Source organism: Ambystoma mexicanum, chromosome 4p (genome assembly GCF_040938575.1).
Source record: "Ambystoma mexicanum isolate Mex_15411 chromosome 4p, UKY_AmexF1_1, whole genome shotgun sequence".
Lineage (NCBI taxonomy): Eukaryota > Metazoa > Chordata > Amphibia > Caudata > Ambystomatidae > Ambystoma > Ambystoma mexicanum.
This window is the reverse complement of record NC_090927.1, coordinates 603235381-603247461: the sequence shown is the minus strand read 5'-3', so window position 1 is coordinate 603247461 and position 12081 is coordinate 603235381. Positions and strand designations below refer to the sequence as shown.

The following is a 12081-nucleotide window of genomic DNA, read 5'->3' as shown; positions in this document are numbered from 1 at the left end:
CTGCAAGTTGGACCATCACTCAAATATTACCCAGGAAACCTCGTGGAAATGTACCTTACAGAACCTTCTTATCCTTATCCATTGTACCCTCACAAGCCAAGAAGCCCATTTTCACTATGTCTACAAAATCAGTCCAAAAAGGACAATGGAGGTAGCCACACCACCCCAAAAGACCCTTACCAGCCGTCATCTCCAGATACCTCCGCAAACAACTCCTGCAGCGGCATCAAACAACCAACTCTCACCAAAGGCCAGCAGCTCCCTTCCCAATGAAATAATAGAAAGCAGCAGAAACCACAACAGACATCAAGCAACGTCCTTGTTAATTTGTAGATCAACACCACCAACTGGTGCAATTTCCAGAAACAAGCTACTCCAGGAGTCACTGTTGATAACGCCTTAAATCAAAGAGCAATGCACAGTAGCACCTAGGAGCGTCTTGTGTGCTCAATGGAATTACGAATAATGATCTCAGACCCAAATAACCGGGCAGACTCAAAGAATATGGAAAAGTACTACTTTCTTTAACAGCTCAAATAAAGTAGGGCAATCTGTCGAACAACAAACTGTAGTCCACGCACTCACACTAACAATCAGATTATACAAAGGTTGTATACCTCAATGTGCGTAATCAATGATGTCATCCTTCGCAACAAACTTCAAAACCTATTGAAGGGAGGGATTGGTGAAGGGAAAAGATGTACCTATATGTCATATAAGTATTAGTAACGTTACTGGATGCCCCTTATCTGGTAAGCATGCCTTGAACCACCACTAAATACATAAGGGAGGGATTATAGTAGAATAACAGCAGCGAATTGGCCTGTGCAACACTGTATAGCATGTTTCTACATAGACCCCTATGATTGGTTGGCATTCTCTCCCAACCTTGGACTTTGGGCTCGTTAGCAGCACGTAAGCAAAACAAAACTCAGGTGCAGAGAGCAACGTCCGACTACTACCCACTTACCCAATTAGTCCATCATCTCTCATCGGGCAGGCCCTAAGCCAAGGCTGCTCCCTTGTAGTTGACCTTGTAGCCTGTGCTCTTCTCTGGGGCTTTCAAGGGAGTGTAGGTACACTATTATCTTCGTCTGAGGCTTAATGAATAGCCCTTGTTTTCGACTTCCAAATCACGTGTGAGGAGACAACGATTTTGTCCATTTTGATCTTTTATTTAGTGCTATTTAATACAAAAAGGCTTGATGTCATTACTCCTCGCAGACTCTGGTGGCTTGGTTGCTCTACCTCAAATAGGCTTTCTGCATCCTTGATTGTCCAGTACTTGGCACTTGCAGATGTTTTCTTCTTTGCTTAATCTAAGAGAAATATGTCTTACATACATGGCGTATCCTCTTAACTCCATTTGTGCCTTGCAATTATCCCTTGATGTGGCATACTTGATCCCAGGCTACTAGACATTCTATTTATTCCTCACACACAGCTGTTTTTTCAGCATCTCCTGACTGTGCAGCCCATGTCTTTCTCTGAGGTAGCTTGATTGGTTTGAACATGAGTACAACGTCCATCTTGTCCTCATGACTGCTTTAGTCATGTTATATCTTCTTCTGCTGCAAGCTTCTACACATCACTTCTACCTTGCATTTCTGTGAATATACATCTACTAATTCTCTTCTCACTTATCTTCTCAGTGTTTATGATTTCTTCACCTTCAATTACATGTTTCTCTTGTTAATTCAGTTACATCTTCATTCTTTGACTATTTGCGTATCATTTCAGTGCATCCTTGTGTCTTTCCTTCATGACGTCACTCTGCAACTGTTAGATTTTCCTTACAGTTCTTCAAAGCTTAGTGGTTCCCGCAAATCTCCCACTATCCTTTCATATCGAGTGTACATTCGATACAGTTGTCTGAGTGCATATTGTTTCTCATACACTCGATGCAGCATTGGGATGATACCTGGTGTCACACATAGGGCTCTTCTACTATTGTTCCAGTATGATGGAGGTGAGGGGACAGTGTCTTTCAGTGATGTACATGTCTGCTCCTCTACATTAACACCCTTTTGCAATCCATCATTGGAACCAGAACAACCTGACTGTGCACACTAGTCAGCCTATTTGAGGATGAAGGTAACAACTAAGAAACTTCGGACAATAATTACAAAACTAATGAATGCATGATTCAACTCCTCTCAGAGAAGCCATATATCAGTCGTTGGTACCAGACATCTCCTCATCAATGCCTGATGTATTGCCAATCATTGTGCCGATATGTATGTCCTTTTATGCGAGGAAAAATAACCCTACTGTTATTCACAGAAACATGGCTCTGAGAGGGACACTTAGCGGTCATGCACAAAACATTTCCCAAAGGCAAAAAAATTAAGTTTACTAACATGAAAAACATGAGAGGAGGAGCTTTTGCACTTGTTCACAGATACACCATCAATGTTACAATAAAATCTTGAGCAATATTCTCGAATGCAAATCTCCATATGCTAGGTCTCACAGATACTTCCTTCTCAGACAACCTTCTTACATTCCTTCCTTCGGAGACAACCTGACTGTTGTGGTTGCTTATCTGTCGACAGACAAGCAACACCTCACCATACTGGTAGATTTTAACATCTGGCTTTTAAAGGAGAAAAATGCAGCTAAATACCTCACTGCACGTCACCTCAAACAATTGGAAAAGGATGCACCCATGAAGCTGGACACCCCTTGATGGCATTTCTGTAATGAGAACTCCACTACTGTTTCCTCCCTAATCAGCGTCTCTTGGGTAGTCCAGCTTTGTATCCCATTCACCATCTTTACTGAAAAATCAACTCTTGCAAAACTCTCCAAATGACTCTTAGCAGACCATGGAAAAAGATCCCATTGATGCCTATCTGTAAAATCTTAAAGCCTCGAAACTCCATATTACAACTGAAACTTTAACCACAACATTGGATGACCAACTCAATGACATTCACAATTCGATAAACACCACCATGGGTAGCAAAGTACCAGAAATATGATAAATAAGCTTCCCAAAAACAACTGGTTTCCAAAGCAAATGGTGTACTCACAAGTGGAATCACATCAAAAATCAAAAAGAAAAAACAAAAGCTGATGAAAATATGGATCAGAAGAAAACTTGCAAAGGACAATCGGACCTACGTTCTTGTAATATTTCAGAACAGTAACCATCAAAGTAAAAATAAACTCACTACTAACATGTTGAATCAAAGCAAAACACTCAGAAGGAAATCTTCAAAAATCACCCAAGAACTGAAGAACCCAGCAGCTTCTAATGTAATTCCAAAACCCTGGCCCAAACTGATTCGCACCCGCAAAGGGTGAGCCAACCAATCATGTGACTGGAACAGCGGGCGAGAATACACAATCCCAGGCCACTGTTCCAGCCACCCGAGGCCCTTCCTCAGGGGGTGTTTTTTTCCCTATTTTTTTCCTAACGTGGGGAGCCAACAGGGAGCCTCTGCCTTTTGCCTTTTCCACGCCCTCAAATCACCTGATTCTCCTTCCCCCACACTTACCAGTTGGACCGGAGCCTTACACTCCGGTCCCCGAGCTTCTCCCGTCTGGCTGCAGCCACTGAAATAGAAAAGGGACTATGATCCTTTTCGGAGGATGGCAGCCATTTTGGAACATGTTTTCCATGGCCGCCGCCATCCAAAAAGGGGCCTAGTCCGTTTTCCATTTCAATGGCTGCATCCATTTTTTTAAAAAAATGTTCTTCTCCGACAGGTAATGGGCTTGTGCTGAGCTGATCTCCCATCGGAAGTAAAAAAGAAGAAACCTATCCGCACCCTGGTAAATTCCAGGGTGCAAATAGCTTTCATGCCCCGCAGGGAGGGGGGGGTTGGACATGTGCTTTAACAGCCTCCAGCCCGAGCTAGCGGCCATTAAATCGCATGCCCACATCCCCTGCCTGGGCGTGAAAGCTATACTCCACCTTGACACACTTTAGCAAAACAAAAGTAACAAACCAAACACTACCTGGCATCAAAGGCCCAATTGGGCCCTATCCTACCATGGAAGTGGTATGTACAGATTTGTCGAATTGTACTTCTTTGCACTCTTTTGTTATTCACAATTTCCACTCCACAGTCAACCCCAGCAATGTAGCATGCTCTTCGGAAGACCAGTGTCCCCCCAACACTTACAAAATGGTAACTAAGCAACCAGTACATGGAGCAGACTTCCTATCCCTGCTTGCTCAATATCTCCATTGAACAGAAGACTACACCACTCACCTTCAAAACAGCATTCCTTAAGCCACCCACGGAAATCCTCACAGCCAGCCCAAACAACCCAGCTAACTAATCGCCGACAAACCTTTCATTAGAACACTTTTTATGAAATTTAACTTCCTCCATGAATCACAACATTGATTCAGGCCAATTAGAGAAACACAATCCACAATTTTCTCCATTTTGGACATGCTAGCGAACAACGTTGGCAGTGATTCAACTAGTGCACTCATCTTACTGGGCATCCCTGTTGCATTCGGTAAGGAGATCCTGCTAAAAACTCGAGAACATTGGGGTGAAGGGAACTCCCCTATACTGGATTACATTCTCCCTTAATGAGAGAACAGAAGAAACACTCATGTTTCCTTTCAGATCACCACCCCACAATCTCACATGTGGAGTACCTCAAGGTTCCAGTCTATTGCTTCTTCTTTTCACACATATAAACATGACCTCCCTCTTGGATCTTAGAGTGTGCTGTGGCTTGCCTGCACTCTGCCATTCCCATGCCTAATCCATTCCTTCACATGCCCACCAGTCCTGCTCCTTCCGAATGGGGTGCTTGCTCGTTCCTAAGCCACGCTAGGCTGTCCATGGTGACCATTTTAGCACAGGCCAAGCCTTCCTATGTTGAAATGTTGCATGACGGTGTGCACCCCTTCATCAATGGGCAAGGTGTTTTGTGAAAAACGAACCACTTGTACCCCATACAGCAGGTTGGAGTCCCAATGCCATTAATCCCTGCGTTAGTGCCTGGGTTTGAATGTTAGTGTCCCCAACCACTTGCCGAGGACTCACGTCACTGGGGCCTAGCAAGTATCAGGCAGATAGGCCATTAACGGTCAGGATCACCTGCCAACGCTGGGTTTAAAGGGACTGAAGTGTATAGAACTACTTCCTCCAAAATGTACGTGATGGCAATAGCATGATGCAGGCTCAATTCTGATAGAGCAGACACCACCCACTTCAAATAAGACCTTTTTTAGGAGAGAATTTGGTTCTTGGATATCAACGAGCCCTGCTTTGTAATTGCGTTGTTATTACTCTATGTTCAATGTGTGTTGAATCCAGCACGCTTTTCAGAAGAAAGAATTGGTGCATTTTGGATCAAAGAAGCAGAACCCTTTCATAAATAAAGGCATGGAGTGTGCACTTTTGTACAACAGCATGAAAGTCACAGCAATCTTCGTTAAAAGGGAGTCATGACTAGAACTCAAATCAATTATTTTTTTGTTGAATTCTAGGGGAGCCAGGGGATGAAGGAGACAAGGGGCCAAAGGGATATGGCCTTGTTGGTGCGGAAGGAGATCAAGGTCCCAGAGGTAATTTTACTGAAGCTATTTTTTTTATAACACATGACAGTGATAGTTTAATGGTATATGTTGAGCCAAAAACAATCTATGCATTACTAACAAAATATAAATGTATATATAAAGCCAACATTTCATTTCAAACAGAATAGATGAACAACATAATGTTTAATCTTGTTGACCGTATCAATGCGTTTCATGAAATCTTGTCATCACAAAATACGTTCACCTTAAGCTTCACATCTTCATTGTTGGGGGACGTTGGTGGCACTGGAGGCAAATCGCCAGTGGAGGACCGGGATTGGGAGACTGCCAAGATCATGAGCGGGTGTTGGGCCAATTGCATTACTTAAAGCCACATCTCCTGTGTATCACAGTCCCCCAGCGTGTTCTTCATGGTGAAAAGTCAGCTTTGACATTGTGCTGACAATATATATTCTGCTTAGGAGAGGCCAAAAAAAGTAAAATTCTTATTTTGAATTTGTTTTGTTTTCAGTTTTGATAATGGCCCATTTACAAAATCGAATGTCTCAAGCTTCTTTCTTTGAATGCTGAAGCAATAAAGGTTGAGTGAGTGCGACTGTCAAGGCTCTATAAGGCGAATGCGTCTGATGTTTCTGATTGGCCTGAGGTCTTCAGAGGGACAGGATGGCACCGGCTGGTGTAGGGGTAGGGATGGCAATTGGAAGTTGTCATCTGTGTCAGTATCCTCATATTGCTAGGTGGTACTGGAAGCTGTTGAGCATGTTGTTCTGCTCCATTGGCAGGCAAAGTTGAGCATCTTCGACCTCCCTCTTTGCTGAATTTCAGGATTTCTATGCAACCTCTTCCTGAAGGGTTAATTCCCTCTGTTCTCATTTACATACAATTGCATTGGCAGTTGCCCTGGGTGTAACTCTCTGTCCCTTGTTTGGTAACATATACATCTTACCCATTGCAGAACTGGTCTCTTCTTTTTTGGCTGCCTTTCTTTCTCGGCGTTGGTGAACGATGACCACACAGCATGTATCCATCCCTATCTGTAGGCTTTCATGAACATGAAGAATCTAAAAATAGCGGGTAAAATAGACTGCGAAATGGAGGGAGATATATATGGAGGAAATAGAGAAGTTTGTTTTCAAGCTGTTGGGTTGAATCTCTTGGCCCTCTACGAGCCCCGAGGCATATTTCCTCAATCCAGGCACCGTTCTGCTTGCGAAGAATAATCTGATCCAACAGATCAAGACAGTGTCGCAATCCAGTATTCTGTGGATGCGTACACTAAGTTATATCCTTCTTCCTACAGAAACCTCCTCCATGCGCTTTAGTGCAGTATATTTTCACTGGCTAAATAAAATGGCCACTGCTTAAGGGCCGCCTCTTTCTTAAGTGCAGAGGCTATTTGTGTAGAGGAGTAAAACACTCAGAGGAGCACTGCTTCCCCATAATCAAGGGTTAATCAACTTATAAAAAATACAAGAATCAGGTCTGGAAAACATTTTTAATTTTTTAGGATTTCTTTGTTGGTTATCATTTTTCTGCAGAATACTTTCTGCTATGAGCCAATCAAAGAAAGGTTATTAATTATCTAGGCGAGTACCCCTTGAATAGCACACACAAAGCAATTGCACATTATCTTTCTTTCAAAAATATATCTATCTTTATTTAAACAAATGCATTAAACAAATTAAAAAAAAACCTAAAAGACAGAGGCACATTTGTGCTGCATCACAATGACAGATCTTAACCTGTTTATGTAAGCTTTATTTTATTTATTTTTTAATTTGTAGAGCGCCTTGGGCCAGGGGGCAAACAGGTGATACACAAAACAAACCAGATGAAAACACAACAAACTGAATAAACACAGGCTAAAAACAAAAGCAGCAGAGCCAATAAAATACCTGAAAGCTAAAATACTAAGGCTAAAAGAGGAAGGAGCAAATAAAAACAAGGTACAAAAAATACAGCCTAAAAATCTAGTAAAAAAGAAGGTTTTCAATGGCTTCTTAAACAGAGGCAAAGATGACTCATACAGCAAATGGGTTGGTAAGCGGTTGCATAAGTCAGGGGCGAAAAATAAAAAGAGAGTTCACCAGCTCTCTCCAATTTATAGCCTGTTGTGGCAAACACATTCATATGACTGGATTTTAAAACCCTATCATGCTGTTTCACTGATAGTCCCTGCTTCATGTAGCTACGGTCATTACCAAACAAACACTTGTGTGTGATGGTAAGAAGCCTGAACTTTATCCGCTCTCCCACCGGAAGCCAGTATAAACCCCGCCTTGCCTCAGTAACACGGTTGCGGCGCTTCAAACAAGCCACTGTCCTCACTGCATTATTCTGCACTACTTGCAGCTTTGAAAGATTGTTCTGAGATTAACCTGCAAGTAGGCTGCCACAGTAATCCAGTTTTGCCCCCACGATTGCTCGAGCCAAGGTAGCAGCATTACTTTCAGATATATAAGGCCAAATGCGGGCCAGCAATCTGAGATAATAAGCAGAAAAGGAACAAACAGAGTTGACCTGTTCTTTCATTGAAAGTGTGGCGTCAATATATATTCTGATGGTTTTAACCTTAGGGAGTACTTCTATGAGACAACCAGCTAACAGGAAATTTGTATAAGTAGCTGGAAGCTTATCCAATCCTTGACGCGTACCAACAAGAAGTAACTCAGTCTTTGTCTCATTACGTACCAAATCATTATACACCATCCAGCACTGAACAAGATCGAAGCCAGCATTTATCATAGCAGTATCAGCTGTATAAACACAGACAATTTTAAAATGATCTGGGTGTCATCAGGGTAGTTTGTATAAAAGACACCTGCCTCATCAAGGATAGAAAATAAAGGTTTCCTAAAGATATTAAATAGAGTTGGGGACAGACAAGCTCCCTGTGAAACACCATATAAAAGCTCATCAGTATTAGCAGCCACACCACCATAAAAAAACAAAAAAAAAACGATTGCAGTTCTTCTATCGATTAAAACATAGCAAATCCACTCAGATGCAGCTCTTGATAAAAATGTCTCAGATTGAATTTGCTATTATACAATATTAAAATCCCGATAGGTCTAATAATGGACTCTTCACTATTCATATTTACATAATGAGAAAATATGTCATTTATATATTACACATTGAAATCTCACCCCTAGTACAGCCAAATAGTCTACCTAACTGCCCTGGTAATAGCTACACCCTCATATATTAACCAACAGAACTTCAAAAAGCAAAGACAGAATGTTTCAGCCTTCCTTCTACCTTTCCCACAACAAATTACATATAGGTCTTCATCAGGACAAATCACACCTAAAAACAACAAACACTTCTAATCTATTTCCACATTTTATGGAATTTCTTCCTTTTGTTCTAGATATCCTTTCATGTGTCAAATGTTGAATCCTAGCTCTTCTTAACACATTTTGACAAAAAACCTATCTATATAAAATGAACCTCGTTCAACGATCTTAAAGGAATGTTCTAGTCAAATTAACTCTTGTAAACAATCCATATATATTTCTTATGAATTTGTTATGGTTCATGAATTAATTTATTGAATCTGAGTATGGATCATCCTTCTGTTATTCTGGACATCCATTAGCTCACCCTGTGAGAGCAATGCATCTGCATATTCGGAGTGCGGCAAAAGCTGCATGCTTGTACGTGTGCCGATTGCTACTACATGCAAATTTAAAAAGGGATAGTCAGGATCCTTCTTTCACTTACTTTTTTAAATACATCTTTTTTTATTAAGCTTTATAAAGAAAAGAACTGTGAACAAAACAGAAAATAAGACAATGATCAGTGGTAAATCAATTGGTGAAAAATGCATAATAAGTTCATCAGTAGGCGAAATGACAATCATACCTATGAATGAGTACTATTATGGTTGCATGTCCGTGTTCAGCCAACATTCCCCCAAGTGATCAACGTATCCATGCTAAAGTCATTTTCTGTATATGCTCTGTAACCTTCTTTGGATCATTGTCGTAATCAAGGTAGTAAGTCAATCAAACAGTGACATGCTCTTTGTATATACTATACTGTGCAACCAACATTCAGCTTTTAGGCTAACTAACAGCAATGCAGTGCAACATCCTGCATATCGGATCCCCCAGTCCTCCCTATTCAGACTCTGCCCATTTATGCCAGATTTTGTAGTGTGTTTGTGGATACCCCCGCATTCTATAAATATGTTGTTCCAGAGCCATACAGGTATCCACATCAGCCTTCCATTCTGAAATACAATTTGTTTCTGTGCTGTCCCATCGCCATGCAATATTACGCCTGGCAAACTCCAATGCAGCTGTGAGGAATAATTTGCCATATCTGCCGGCTTGTATGGCTCCTCCGCAAATGCCCAGCACGTAGCAGCTTGGGGTCTGCCGGTATCTCTTCGTTAAGGATTTTCGACAGGTGTGTTACTACTTTGGACCTGCAAATCTGTATCACTGGTCAGTGCCATATTGTATGTATAAATGTGCCTATTTCTGTCTTGTATCAGATACAACAAGGGTTGGGAGTACAGCCCTATTTATGGAGCTTGTCTCTAGGGTAGTATAAACTATGTAAGTATTTGAACTGTGTTATCCGTGACTTTGAGGGGATAATGTATTCTTTGGCATGCGTCAATGCTTCCACCCATTCCTCTGGCTCTAGCGGGTCCACATCAGCAACCCATTTGCCTTTCATCTGCAGTCCGGACATGGAGGTGAATAATATTATGGCCAGATATAACGGCCATTACGTTTGCTTCTAGAGAAGATAAAGAAGGCAGTGGCCTGAGATCAGCAATTTGTGTTTTCAGTGCGCATGCCAGCTCTATGTATCTAAAGAGCTCTTCTTGCCATAATCCCTGTTAAGATGGCCACCGCGTCAGCCTCACAGAGTAGGCTGTGTGCCCCAGGGCCCTCCTCCACCGTCGTGTGTGCCGGTTGACTGGCTCCTGATGATGAGGAGGAACCCAGCCTGAGCAGGCAGGTGAAGCCAGCCCAGTCCAAAGGCACAGTCACAAGACTATCCAAGCCTGTCGTGTCCTTACTGGCCATTACAGTCAGAAGGTTCAGAGTAAATTCTACTATTTCGCCCAGCTCCGACCATCTGAAATGCCCTGCTGCTGTTCTGCTGCTTCATTTACCAGAGGCTCAAAATCACCGCCAAGGTAAGAGGAGCTTTAGATCCTCGCTCACTCACGTTAGTCTGCCTTGCCCGTATGTGATCATACTGCCTAATGGCCCCTTACCAACTCTGATGAGATTCCCACCCGCCTTTCGCTGGTTTGTATCTCCGGAACATCATACTGCACTGCATAGGTGTCCCGCAATGCACTACTTTATTCCGATGCCCATCTCACCACCTGCAGCTGTTACTGCATTCCCTAAATGTCGCCTGCATTCAAAAATCAGAACGCTGCTCCCCCAACAACCCGCTAAGTTCGTATACCATCTGCAAGTGTCCCGCGTCCCCCCTTCCATGCATCTTCGCCCACAAATTGCATTAGACTACCCCATTGCGCTGAGCCACATTTGCTTTGCTCCCAGGCCCTCCAGCCAGGCCTCACCGCATTAGTGCCGCCTCTGTTCTTCCCCACTCCCTGATCTGTCTCACCCACTGTGCAACTGTATAACACAGCCAACGGTATCCCATGACTGCCTGTACTTAACAGGCACCCGCCACCAGACAGCCCTATACTGATATAGTTCTCCCCCAAATACCAGGGCAGCTACACCAGCTCACTCCTCTCCAAAGCTCTCCCTGCTGTTTCCCACATCAGCCTCCATCACCCCCTTCACACCACTCCATTCCTCCCCTCAGTGTCCAGCTCCAGCCCCCACTTCTGATGCTGAAGTACGTCACTTCTAGCTCCTTACAATGCACCTACTCCCTTCTCCCTCCCACCTCCTCATGCCATAGGATGCCTACTCATGCTGATCTTGACTCCCTGTTACTTCTGCACCCCACAACTGCGCAGTTTGCTCCCCATCCCCAGGCATTGGACATCAATATTACACAGCAGACTCCCAACCAAGCGCCGTCCAGCAGCCAATTTAGAAAAACATCGCCCAGCGCACCCTGGCCCCGGTCCTTCCTCCTCCCTCACCATCATCGCACAGCATCTGGTCACCATTATTTGTACAAATCACTAACCAAGCGCAGCAACAGCCCATCACCTTTCCTACAAACCCAAGACATTGGAAGTACACAGCCTAGTTTGGGCTTAACCTGCCATCAGACACTACGGGCTAGAACTCTTCCTATTCATGTCTCTTCCCTCCCCCTATTAGGAACTTCCAGACGGGCAGAATTAGGTTCTCGGATCAGCCCTCCTCCACCACTGCCAGCTGACAAACCACTTTAAGCACCCCCTCACACCTCCTCCGCTCCACTACCTAAGCAAACAGGGGCTTTAAAATGTGCCTTAATTAATGCTCAATCACTAGGCGCACATGCCATTGTCATACAGGACCTGATCGTCGAACAACACCTGGATTTCTTAGACGTCCCAGAATCTTGGCTCATTAACGTCTCTGGCCCCCTGCTCTTCCCAGCCATACGTCCCAACTACA

The 12081-nt window shown here is 43.2% G+C and overlaps 1 protein-coding gene across 1 annotated transcript in view; it reads left to right on the top strand.

Annotated features, from left to right (window-relative positions):
- The window catches only part of LOC138453376 (collagen alpha-1(IX) chain-like), a 254517-nt gene that overhangs the window by 223298 nt on the left and 19138 nt on the right, over positions 1 to 12081 (top strand). Inside the window, exon 26 of the mRNA XM_069606150.1 lies at positions 5465 to 5542. Within this exon, the coding sequence (XP_069462251.1) occupies positions 5465 to 5542 (78 nt within the window). The remainder of the gene's footprint in view (positions 1 to 5464; positions 5543 to 12081) is intronic.